This window comes from Cervus elaphus, chromosome X (genome assembly GCF_910594005.1).
Source record: "Cervus elaphus chromosome X, mCerEla1.1, whole genome shotgun sequence".
Taxonomy (NCBI): Eukaryota; Metazoa; Chordata; class Mammalia; order Artiodactyla; family Cervidae; genus Cervus; species Cervus elaphus.
The window spans coordinates 29,717,535-29,730,829 of NC_057848.1; the positions used below are offsets into that span (position 1 = coordinate 29,717,535).

At 41.6% G+C, this 13,295-nt stretch overlaps 1 protein-coding gene and 1 long non-coding RNA gene across 3 annotated transcripts in view; one reads left to right on the plus strand and one right to left on the minus strand.

Annotated features, from left to right (window-relative positions):
* LOC122690263 lies at nucleotides 1–8,481 on the minus strand. The gene is made up of 3 exons (XR_006340032.1): nucleotides 8,370–8,481; nucleotides 749–860; nucleotides 1–12 (listed from the first exon to the last, which is right to left on the minus strand). It is a non-coding gene; the product is annotated as an uncharacterized LOC122690263 (long non-coding RNA).
* TCEAL9 (transcription elongation factor A like 9) overlaps nucleotides 7,599–13,295 on the plus strand; it is a 22,327-nt gene continuing 16,630 nt past the window's right edge. The window contains exons 1-3 of one of the 2 annotated variants that reach the window (XR_006340031.1): nucleotides 7,599–7,738; nucleotides 8,219–8,300; nucleotides 10,436–10,680. Coding sequence is in view for 1 of the 2 variants with exons in the window: in XM_043897343.1 (XP_043753278.1) it covers nucleotides 8,607–8,903 (297 nt within the window). In the remaining variant the exon portion in view is untranslated. The other variant, XM_043897343.1, reaches the window with a different exon arrangement.

Below are 13,295 nucleotides of genomic sequence, written 5' to 3' on the forward strand. Positions count from 1 at the left end.
GGACCTCCTGTCCTAAAACAACATGCAAATGGTTACTATGGTGCCTGGCCAGGATGGGCGGTTTCAGTCAGTGTCCTTCCCCTAAAACACCAAAAGAGTTCAGGTTCCTGATCCTCCTTCCCATTCAAACTGGGCAGCAGGAACCCTCATCCCCTGATCCTCCTGTCACCATGGATCTGGAATGTCTGTTTTTCCACCTCAGCATTTCAAGAAGCCAGATGTACTATTTGGCTTTCTCCAATAATGGGCGAGGGGGCACTTCCCAGGTGGCACTAGCAGTAAAGAACCCACCTACCAATGTAAGCTGACATGGGTGGCTTAAGAGAAGAGGGTTCGATCCCTCAGTAGGGAAGATCCCCTGCGTGAAGGCATGGCAACCCACTCCCGTATTCTTGACTAGAGAATCCCAGAGGAGCTTGGCGAACTATAGTCTATAGGGACGCAAAGAATCAGACATGACTGAAGTAACTTAGCATACAATCATAAGGGAGAGGCCACTTAAAATTCCTGTCAGATTAGCCCTTTCCTTGTTCTAACCTCTTCTCAACCTGCTCCTTCTCAGAACCTCCTCTCCTGGTATTCTTTTCCCCTGAAGCCCTTTCCTGCACCTAAATGGCCAGAAAGCTAGGTATCAGGAAAGAGTGCTGGAAGTTGAAAATGGAACATTATCTTTCTTCTGTGTATGTTCACATTACAATTTTTTAATTTTAAATGCTTTGTTTTTACATTTCAGAAATACAGTACTTACATTTGTAGGGGAGGAAGAATATGGGTATTTATCCTCAGATTTCTCTTTTCATTGTAGTGCTTTATTATTTGGCTAAATTAACATGTATCAAATAGAAAATATTTTCCATCAGCTACAAAAGAAAGAGCAGTTTTTAAAAACATGTTAATTATTCACAATCTTTAAGACATACTCTTTGGAGAGTAAAGTAACACAATAAAAATAAGATTTTCTACTAAATAGGAAATTCTTCATAACTTGGTCATGTTTATCATTTAAAGAATGATTCTAGTGATACTTCTCAAATAGTTTTTAAAAATCAGGTGAATTAGTTTGAAATTTTTAAACCTAAATTTTTCTAAAAGAAATCCACATTTTAGAGGTTCAGCAAATTAACCCATGTAGAGCCTAGTAAATGTCTTATTTTTGTTTGTTTTAGAAAAATGATCTCTCTCTTCCACTTTGAGGAGTTTTAATCTTTATAAATGTGAGTTAGTTCAGTTGTGTCCTGTCAGAGGGATGCAGCCTGCTAGGCCTCTCACCTCTGGCCTCTTTACCTCCAGAAAACCCAGAAGAAGTCTAGCCTTGCAGAAGGGTTGCTGCCTGCCAGTCCATCCCCACCTAGGTGGCTCTTCAGCCAGACTTCCAAAGAACTCTCACCCGCTAACCATATTAATTAACTTAGATCAGGTGCTCTCAACAAGGGAAGTCTGTGGACTACCTGAAATTCTATGCAAATTTGTATAAGTTTGGGCTAGTGGGGTACATGCACTTTTGTGGGAAGATGGTTTGTACCTTAGGAACCTGAGAAAGCCTATACATTAGCAGGGCAACATGATGCGGAAACTGAAGCTATGAAGTAGAGACAAGACAAAGGAGGAGAAGGAGATATGAGGGGAAGGGAGAAGAGACTGAGTCCAAAGCTGAGCCAAGTTAGTAGTAAAACACTATAGTGCTCAGGTCCTGGCTCCCAGAGTTCCATTCAAAACTGGCTGTCAATTCTCAGATCCCCTTAGGATCCTAGTCTTCTCTCACTTCAGTTCAGTCGCTCAATCATGTCCAATTCTTTGTGACCCCATGGAACTGCAGCACGCCAGGCTTCCCTGTCCATCACCAACTCCCAGAGCTTCCTCAAACTCATGTCCATCAAGTCGGTGATGCCACCCAACCATCTTATCCTCTGTCGTCCCCTTCTCTTCCTGCCTTCAATCTTTCCCAGCATCAGGGTCTTTGCCAATGAGTCAGTTCTTCGCATCAGGTGGCCAAAGTATTGGAGTTTCAGCTTCAGCACCAGTCCTTCCAGTGAACATTCAGGGTTGATTTCCTTTAGGATTGATTGGTTTGATCTTGCAAGTCCAAGGGGCTCCCAAGAGTCTTCTCCAACACCAGAGTTCAAAAGCATCAATTTTTCAGCACTCAGCTTTCTTTACAGTCCAACTCTCACATCCATACATGACTACTGGAAAAAAAAAAAAAAAACATAGCCTTGACTAGATGGATCTTTGTTGGCAGAGTAATGCCTCTACTTTTTGTAATCTGTCTAGGTTGGTCATAGTTTATCTTCCAAGGAGCATCTTTTAATTTCATGGCTGCAGTCACCATCTGCAGTCATTCTGGAGCCCAAGAAAATAAAGTCTGTCAGTGTTTCCATTGTTTTCCCATATATTTGCCATGAAGTGATGGGACCGGATGCCATGATGTTTATTTTTTGAATGTTGAGTTTTAAGACAACTTTTTCACTCTCGTCTTTCACTTTCATCAAGAGGCTCTTTAGTTCCTCTTTACTTTCTGCCATGAGGGTGGTGTCATCTGCATATTTAAGGTTATTGATATTTCTCCTGGAAATCTTGATTCCAGCTTGTCCTTCATCCAGCCCAGCATTTTGTATGATGTACCCTGCATATAAGTTAAATAATCAGGATGACAATATACAACCTTGATGTACTCCTTTCCCAATTTGGAACCAGCATGTTGTTCCATGCCCAGTTCTAACTGTTGCTTCTTGACCTCCGTACTTCTCAGGAGGCAGATCAGGTGGTCTGGTATTCCCATCTGTTTAAGAATGTTCCACAGTTTGTTGTAATCCACATAGTCAAAGGTTTTGGCAGAGTCAATAAAGCAGAAGTAGATGTTTTTCTGGAACTCTCTTGCTTTTTCAGTAATCCAGTTCAGTTCAGTTCAGTCACTCAGTCATGTCTGACTCTTTGCAACCCCATGAACCACAGCATGCCAGGCCTCCCTGTCCATCACCAACTCCCGGAGTCCACCCAAACCCATGTCCATCAAGTCAGTGATACCATGTCATCTTTTGTCATCCCCTTCTCCTTCTGCCCTCTATCTTTCCCAGCATCAGGGTCTTCTCAAATGAGTCAGCTCTTCACATCAGGTGGCCAAAGTATTGGAGTTTCAGCTTCAACATCAAGTCCTTCCAATGAACACCCAGGACTGATCTTTCAGATGGACTGGTTGGATCTCCTTGCAGTCCAAGGGACTCAAGAATCTTCTCCAACACCACAGTTCAAAAGCATCAATTCTTCAGTGCTCAGCTTTCTTTATAGTCCAACTCTCACATCCATACATGACCACTGGAAAAAACATAGCCTTGACTAGATGGACCTTTGTTGGCAAAGTAATGTCTCTGCTTTTTAATATGTTGCCTAGGTTGGTAATAACTTTCCTTCCAAGCCTTAAGTATCTTTTAATTTCGTGGCTGCAATCACCATCTGGAGTGATTTTGGAGCCCAGAAAAATAAAGTCAGCCACTGTTTCCATGTTTCCCCATCTATTTGCCATGAAGTGATGGGACCAGATGCCATGATCTTAATTTTCTGAATGTTGAGCTTTAAGTTAACTTTTTCCACTCTCTTCTTTCACTTTCATCTGAATATCACATTCACGATAATCCAGTGGATGTTGGCAATTTGATCTCTGGTTCCTCTGCCTTTATAAATCCAGCTTGAACATCTGGAAGTTCATAGTTCACATACTTTTGAAGACTGGCTTGGAGAATTTTGAGCATTACTTTGCTAGCATGTAAGATGAGTGCAATTGTGTGGTATTTTGAGCATTCTTTGGCATTGCCTTTCTTTGGGATTGGAATGAAAACTGACCTTTTCCAGTCCTGTGGCCACTGCTGAGTTTTCCAAATTTGCTGGAATATTGAGTGAAGCACTTTCACAGCATCATCTTTTAGGATTGCAAGCAGCTGTACAAGACTGAAGCAACTGAGCACAACTGAGCACATAAATGACATATAACACTGTATTAGTTTCAGGTGTAAAACATGGTGATTCAATATTTGTATATATGGCAAACTGATCACCATGATAAATCTAGTTCACATTCATACACTATTCTATAGTTTCAAAAACACTTGTGAATAGATGATATGGCTGGAAAAGCAGAATCCCTATCATATGAGACCTTTCAGAGAAAGGGCTTATGGAAAGGGTTGACTGCCGGGTCAATAGGAGCTCAGAGAAGGCAAAGGCCAGTTAGCCCAAAATAGTCAGAGGAAGCCTCACGGAAGTAAAAGATCTTGACCTAGGCCTCACAGGGTTGGCAGGACCTAGACAGAGGGTGGGAAGGAAAGAGATCAGTCTGATTGTATCCTGACCCCATGTCCTTACTGTTACCCTGGCCTGTTTTAAGCTTCCTTGCTGGGTCAGGTTCATTGTTCATAAATACTCTTTCTGGGTATTTATGTCTATTGACAGTCGCTATTGTCTGAAAGCAGGTTCAGTGAAAGCACTTTTTGACAAGCTCTGCACTACCCCGAAGGACTTTTTTCACTTATTTCCAGGTTATAGAATCTGAATTGGTCAACCTTTCTGGATAGTTCTTGAAAGTGAAAGTGTTAGTTGCTCGGTCGTGTCCAACTCTTTGTGATCCCATGAATAGTAGTCTACCAGGCTCTTCTGTCCATGGAATCCTCCAGGCAAGAATACTGAAATGTGTAGTCATTTCATTCTCCAGGGAACCTTCCCAGCCCAGGAATCAACCCAGGTCTCAAGCACTGCAGACAGATTCTTTATGGTCTGAGCCTCCAGGGAAGCCCTTTAGTTCCTAGGCAATTGCTAAGTACTTAAATATGCATTCCCTTTGAGCCTGTAAATCCATTCTTGGGTATTCACCCTAGGGTGAACCCACAGGGGATAGGGCTCACTCTCAAGAAGATAGACCTGAAGAAGAGGCATAAGCAAGTCTTGCGTTTCCGCTCCAGGTCCTTTGGGCAGGATACTCTAGGGTCCTAGGTATCTAGAACATAGTCTAGAAGGATAAAAGTGAAGGTTCCAGGTTGGTATATCTTCTTTCTCATTGGCTCTTCACTACCTGGGGAAGACAGCATCCAGAGGACCAAACTGATCACTTCCTGGCAAATATCACCACCAAGACTCTGGAGTCAAACATGATTTTTTTTTTCATTTTGAATCCTTTTCCCCAAATGAAATCCTAATATAATTATTTTTAAAAATATAAATATAATAATAGTTTGCACTTCTAAAGCACTTATCATATGCCAGGCACTATTCTCAGGACTGTACACATACTAACTCGTTTAATTGAAGTAATTCTGTCTTTGCTTGTTCCAACTATAAAAAGACATGAATTTGTTAAAAAACAAAACAAAACCACAGACCCCAAACTTCATCTCTTGTGCTAAAGCCAATGATACCAAACCTAGACTTAATATCTCACCTAATTGCAGTTTCAGCCTCTTCCCAGAAATGCAATCTTAAATCAACCAGCCTGGAATTTTCTGGTCAAGCAACAGTAAGGTAATGTCACATATGCCCTCTCCATCACCCTAATAAAGAAGTAATCTGCTTCATAAAACCTTCGCTGCTCCCTTCCTCTGCTCATGCCAGACTCTATACAAATCCATGGACTGTAGCCCACCAGGGTCCTCTGTCCATGGGATTTTCTAGGCAAGAATACTATAGTGGGTTGTCATTTCCAACTGAGGGATCGAACCCACCTCTCTTGCATCTCCTGCATTGGCAGGAAGATTCTTTTTTATTTTATTTTATTATTGAAGGATAATTGTTGGTCCTTTAATGGACCGGAACCTGATGGTCCGGAGTCGACGATAAGAAAGTAAGAGAGATAAAGAGGCTGATATCCCCTGATTTATGCAGAAAGCCCTATTCTTAGGGCTCGCGCTGCTGCACGTAGGCACCCGGCGCCCTCTCGAGTGGGTGGAGGCGCAGTGCCCCTTCTCGAGAGGGTCTTAGAAGCCCGGGCAAGAAAGTGAGCTCAGCGGGCCTCTGCGCTCCAAGGAATTAGCCTGAAAGAGAGAGAGAAGGAAAGAAAGAAAGAATAGAAAGACAGACACGGGGACCCAAGCTCTGATGGAGCAAAGGTGTTTTAATCAACATGGTGTGTACATATTTACTGTTTTACAAGGTGATTATTCTCAGCAAAGATAAAGATTAAAATTCCAGACTTAGAAAACGCAAGACATCCCTGTCAAAGAGAGAGTTGCAAACAATCACCTTTTACCGTATGACTCATAAAAAGGAAGAGGGTACTTACCACCGTAATGAGAAATGCCTGGCTTCCTCAGCCCCGGGAAAGGCGTGCCTCTATCTTAATTAGGAATTAATAAGGGCCAGAGGGTTCCTGACAGATCCAAAACAGCACACAGGAAGCCTCTTGTTAAATGCTTCCTGACAGATAATTGCTGTACAGAATTTTGTTATTTTCTGTCAAACCTCAACATGAATCAGCCTAGGGTATGCATATGATCCCTCCTTCTTGAAGCTCCCTCCCATCTCCCTCCCCATCCCATCTCTTTAGGTTGATACAGAGCCCATTTGAGTTTCCTGAACCATACAGCAAATTCACATTGGCTATCTATTTTACGTATGGTAATGTAAGTTTCCATGTTACTCCTTCCATACATCTCACCCTCTCCTCCCCTCTCCCCATGTCCATAAGTCTATTCTCTATGTCTGTTTCTCCATTGTTGCCCTATAAATAAATTCTTCAGTACCACTTTTCTAGATTCCATATATATAGCAGGCAAATTCTTGACCACTGGGCCACCTGGGAAGCTCATCCCTTCCTCTCCCCTCCCAAAAAATTATCCTTATCTAAAAATAATCCTTTTATTTATTTATTTAAAAATTTATCTTTACTTTTTTAACACCAAAACCTTTTAGCAATATTTTAATGTAGTTTTTCACTTTACTTAATACTGTTCTATATTTTTTAAAAAGTAACTGGAAAAACAAAATTCAGCTGAATAAATGTGAGGAACTAATTGGCTTTATACAACAATTCATGAATAGGGCAGCAACCCATCTAGCAGCTACCCGGGCACTGTCAGGGATTGTATAAAATGGAAGGTTTCTATAGGCTGTCAAGTAGGGCAAGGGAGCTATTAGCATAATAAAAGAAAGGATTTGGGGCTATACCCCAACAGAAAAGTACTAAAAGTAAAGTTTAAAACTACATTAAAAATAATACTTCTGTCCCAGGCCTCCCCCACTCAGCTCTTTTTTTTTTTTTTTTAAGAAACAACCCACTGCCAAACCAAGCCTATTCCACAACAGCCAAGGACCAGATTGCAGATGAAATGGAGACTGGGGCGGGGGCAATGGATGTAGGTTAGTGTTCTTAATCCTGGGAGCAGAAGGCAAGAAAAAAGAATTCTTGGAAAAGTAGAAAAGTTTAGTAGCTCCAGAAAAAAATGCAGCCCCTCCCTAGTAATCAGAGAAAGGCAAATAACATTTTCCCCCTGGGGATAGGCAAAAAAGATGGACAGGGCCAAATGTACAAGCGGGAGGGAGCAGAGGAGTGGCCCACATCTGCCCCGCTTTTGGTGGGAGTGGAAATTGAGGGCCAGAGATCACTGGTGACGTAGACCTCATGTGACCACGAGTCGACGTGTGCAGAAGTCCTGCTAGTCTGGTCCTTGTTCCCGTTTGGGTACCAGCTTCCTTCAGCAGCGGTAGCCGGTGGGGCCAACGGTGGGGAAGGAGGAGTCTACTGGCTGAAATTTTTCAGGTTGGTGGCAAAATAGATGCTGCCTGGGGATTTCGAGGGTGGGGATGGCCTAGAAGCAGAGATTTAAGGAAGCCCTGGAAAAGTCCATCTCTCCACCTCCCACCTCCAGGTCTGCAGGAAATGATGACCCTTGGGAAAGGGACTAGGGGTCCCCGGAGAAAGACAAGGAGACCTGTGATAGTTTAAAAATAATCATCCTCTGCCACCTAAGACGGCTTTCCCAACACCTCCCCTCCTCCCACCCCCAACCCCCATTTTTAATGATAGTTTGGAAATCTGCTTTTCCGACTCCCTGTCTGATGGAAAATTCGAGCTAACTGGCACTATGGAGACGGAGAGAAATGAGGGAAACAGAGGATGGAAAAGTTTCCATAACCGAGAACCTTAACAGGAAAAGTGCGCGGTGTTGATCAGTCCGCGGAGCGCTTGCCCCACCCCCACTCTTATCCCCTCCCCCTCCCGTTTCCCGTTGGTCTGCAGGTCTGCTGTTCTGAAAAGGCCAGGAAGAAAAGTGATCGGATGAGAAGATGAGGGAAATATTATGAAGACCCCTGGAGTGGAGGTGGGCAAAGGAGGGACTGAGGTCGCGGGCCCCTATGTTCTTCCCCCACACCCCTTTCTCCCAGCTTACTGTGTTCTAGGAAGGTCTTGCGTTCTGCCTTGTGTGGAAGAAATGGTTGAGAAGAACCTTGGAAAAGGCTGGAGGGAGGGACAAGGGAGGTGAAGAGGTAGAAAATGGAGGTGAGAATGGCAGGCTCAGGGAAACCCTGATGGCTGACGTATCCTTCTTGCTTCCTAGAAGTAGTTGTTTTCAAATAAGAATAAGTAGAAGAAAAGAAAGGAAGAGGGAAAGAAAGGGAGACACAAGATGAAACCCTGTCAAAAAATTGAAGAAAAAACAGAAAATGAGAATGAACCAAAAGTTGAAGAAGTACCAAAGCCTGAGGAAAAGCAAGAGGAGGAGGAAAAAACAGAAGAAACTTTTAGAGAAAGACTGATTCAGTCTCTCCAGGAATTTAAAGAAGATATACACAACAGGCATTTAAGCAAGGAAGATGTGTTTAGAAATGTGAATGAAACTGATGAGATAAGGAGAGTCAGAAACAAACTTACAGTGATGCGTTGGAAGGTTAATCGAAACCATCCTTACCCCTATTTAATGTAGTTTACCTTGATTTCTATTTTTTCTGATGTTGACATTACTTTCTTTTTTTGTTGTCCTGTATATCTCTGTCCATCTTTCTGCTTTTAACTTGTTGCTGTTAGTGGTTTTAGATGCATCTCATTGTTTATTTCAAACCAATCTACAAGTCTTTGCCTTTTAATAGGAGAGCTTTACTCATTTGTACAAAAAGAGATTCCTAACAGGATATAAAATGTAAAAAAGTTACTAAGTAATATGTGAATATCATATTTTTGAAAGGGAAAGGTACATTTGTATATTCCATATATACACAGAAGAATATGTAAAGGATGAAAGACAAAAAATATAGTCAGTGTAGGATTATGAGTGATTTTTTTAATTCAGCTTATTTGTATTTTTCCTTATTCCTAGAATGTACACACGTTATTGTTAAAAATAATAAAATTTTATAACAAAAAAAGGAGTAACCAACAGTAGTTAGTATATTTCTAAAGGCATTGAGACATAATATTTATTAGCAGAATTTTAGAAGTAAATGTGAACTCCAAATTACCACCAGACCTCTTAGCTAGAAAAATAAATTTTATATCTTTTCTCATTTGCAGTATAGAGATAATAATGATCTTTCTGGGATCTCATAAGGACCAAATAAGGTACTGACTGTGAGCTGTATTTGACAAGCTTTTATTCCCATATGCCCATGTAGGATGCCAAATCCTAAGAGATTTGTTTTAGGTATTTTGGAGGGAGAAGGTTAGTCCTCACCTGTGCTTAAGAAAAAATCCAGACAGCTGTTAGGTGGGTACCACCTTTGTTTTTCTCTCCTCCTGTGCCTGTCCAACCTTTTATGCCCCTCCCCTTGATACTACCACGTGTACTGGATATTTCTGCCCCTTCATTCAGATTCTGTACCTCTCAGCCCCCTAACACTGCTAATGTGCTAGAAATCTCAAATAGTGAAGCCCAACATATTTCTTTGGAACCCGCTTGATTCTCCAGTCTGAGCTCTACAGAAGTGGGGAGAATGCCCATCTCTTCAGTTTAGATGTTTATGCAAGGCCACTTGGGCTGTGATATCTTACTGATACCTTGGCAACTTTGGGATTTGAATCAAAGAACCCCTCTTCCCTATAGGACTCAGACACAATGGGTCTGTTTAGGGGTGGGACCAGAAAATAAGTCTGAATAAGAGACATTATGCTTTAGTCAGGGTTGCTTCTGAGTCTAAAGATTGGTTTATCTTCCTGAGTTTCATTTCCTTAGGGTGAGTGATCTCTCCCAAAAACTGGTGGCAGGCCTCCTCACCAACTCAAAAGATACCCTTAGACTTGTGTAAGTTTTAAAGGGAGGCTCAAGTCAGATTTTGCAATATTCCCATTCTTTATTGGAAATGTATGAAAGTGCTGGGTAAGACTTACTGTGTATTTATATCTGCATCCAGATTTTCATAACTATATGTGTATCTGTGGATCACAGTTGTACCAACAGTGTATTATTTTTCCTCTGTGATGCTCATTTTGGGGGCAGTTAATCACTTCAGACCATTCTTCAAGGTTACGGCAGCTTGATGGATGAAGGTGAAGGTCCAGGAACTCACTTGCCAGCATTATAAGACTGGTTGAATCCAGCCCCTTGGCACTGAGGAGTGGCACTGTGGCAGGACATGGAAGGACTCCCCCAAGGCACACCCCTCTCCAAGATGATCTGACATTGGTTTCTCTGCTCCAGCCTGCAGCAGGCACCAACTCTCCAGGCTGTCCTGGACATGCATACCTGGAGGACAACTCTCCCATTGCAGGTCAGAGCACTAGACTTCCTTTATTCCTTTTTTTTTCCCTCACAAAAGGGCTTGATGGGAACTTTTTAAAGGAAAAATGTAAAATTTCAAAAGTCACTAACTAAAAACATTGGTTGTGATAGTCTTTGTCCCAGCAATGACTACTCTGGAGGTAATCAGATAACTTGGGATTAAGGTAGAAGGGCCTACTGGAGATGATTTCAGATAATAACACAATTATTTTAAGTTATAATATCCATGTATTTGGGGCTTCCCAGGTGGCATTAGTGATAAAGAACCTGCTTGCCAATGCAGGAGACATAAGAGATGAGGGTTCAATTCCTGGGTTGGGAAGATCCTGGAGGAGAGAATGGCAACCCAGTCCAGTATTCTTGCCCGGAGAATGCCATGGGCAGAGGAGCCTGGTGGGCTGGAGTCCATGGGGTCACAAAGAGTCAGACACTACTGAAGCAACTTAGCATGCACACACATATTCATGTATTTATTTGAGTGTATATTAATAAATCTTTAAGGCAAATGATGATAGTTTAGATTAAGGCAGTGCTATAAAGTTTCCTTTTCAAAAAAGTACCCAAATTTCCTTTGCAAAAAATATTCAAATTCAATAAGTGAGTCAGTTTGAAGACAAACATGAAGTAGAATACTATGTTAATAGCAAAGATGGTACATAGATATGGCAAAAGTTATCCTAGTGGGTAATGCTGTTGTCACTCTCTTGCAACCCCATGGAATGTAGCCTGCCAGGTTCCTCTGTCCATGGAATTCTCCAGGCAAGAATACTGGAGTGGATAGCCATTCCCTTCTCCAGGAGATCTTCCCAACCCAGGGATTGAACCCAGGTCTCCTGCATTGGCAGGTGGATTCTTTACCACTGAGCCACCTGAGAAGACTGGAAATATTGCCCCAGTATAATTGATTTAGAGAATAATATCTGGAAACACCTGTCAAGAGGGGTGCAATCTGAGATTTTACCTTATCTACAAATTAACAAGTTAATATTAACCTGCTGCTGTTTAACCTGCTTTTGCTATGGCAAATGACACTAGAATCCCAGTCCTAAGGACATTATTACCCATGGTAAAAGCAGTAGCCTTGGCTTCATTTTGGTTTGTATTAGTTCCCCATGATCCTCAAGTCCCACGAGCTGACACAGCCCATCATGGATGATGGCACATGCAATGCACCGTGTTCTAGGAAAGATGCCCACAGTTTGGAGAATTCACTGCTTTCATAGTAAGCAAAAGCAAGCCTGCTGTGTCCACAGAAAGGGAAACACATTACTTCATGCCTCAAATTGCTTGCTGCAACTAAACTCTGAGAAATGGTCTGCCTGCATAAAGGGTGGTCAGGGCCTTAAGAACGTACAAGGATGCTCAGGACTCAAGGCAGATTGCCTCTCCCAGTAACACTTTTCTCTGTGCAACAAATCTTAATGTGAATGGTAAGCCTTTCTTAACATCACAAATTTTGATTTATAATTCCAAGTTAAAGCAGATAATGCATTATAATACTATATACTATAAACAGGAAATTTGTAATTCTAATTTTTACTTAAATACATAGGACTTTGAATGAATCCTAATTAACTGAATGAAAAGAACATCACCTAAGAAACCACAAGTAAATAATCTATGAGGAACTTTAAAGTTACAGTAAGACATAGCTACTGTGACACACAAAATTAAATAAATAGAGGAGCAAAAACCATGGATTTATCAAGATGCTAATGACAGGAAAAATATTCTGCAAAATTTTTCACTGAGAAATTGACAGGAGTGTGTGTGTGTGTTTGTAAGTCAGCCCCAGATCCTTTACATATATAATCGTTACTGTCTCTATAAAAGGAAAAGCCAAAAGCTAGGAGAAAAGCTGGTCTGTTCCCTCTATAGGGAAAGTTTTGAGGGAGAAGGAAACTTTTGCACATAATGGTATCCCAAATCAATCATTTGATATTTTGACACCAGTGTTTTGCAAGAGCTTCAGAAAAAAACAGCTGCATCATTTGCTAGATAATTTACTTGAGTATGGAACATCTTTTCATGTACTATTGGTCATTTAAACATCTTACTTTGAGAAATGTCCATTCAAATATTTTGCTTAAACACCCCCTTAATATTTTCAGTACACTATAGGTAAAGAATCCATTTGCAAGGGTGAGGTAGCTCCATATGTACTACATGTTCACCATGCATCATTAAAAGAAAAATGAAGGACAGGAGGTTAAGTATAATATATACAGGTGGCGCTAGTGGCAAAGAACCTGCCTGCCAGTGCAGGAGACGTAAGAGACGCAGGTTCGATCCCTGGGTCAGGAAGATCCCCTGGAGAAGGAAATGGCAGCCCATTCCAGTATTCTTGCCTGGAGAATCCCTTGGACAGAGGAGCCTGATAGGCTACAGCCGATGGTATCGCAGAGTCAGACACAACTGAAGCAACTTAGCACAGCACACACATACATACACATACTCACAAATGCCAACATAAAGCCCTTCAGCTCACTAAAGGGAGGGATTGTGTCTTTCAAAGTGATATCTTGATATCTCATCAGGCCTCTTGCTACCTCATTGTTTAAGGAACTTTTTAAAAATTTCTCCTAATAGACCATTCTATTATCC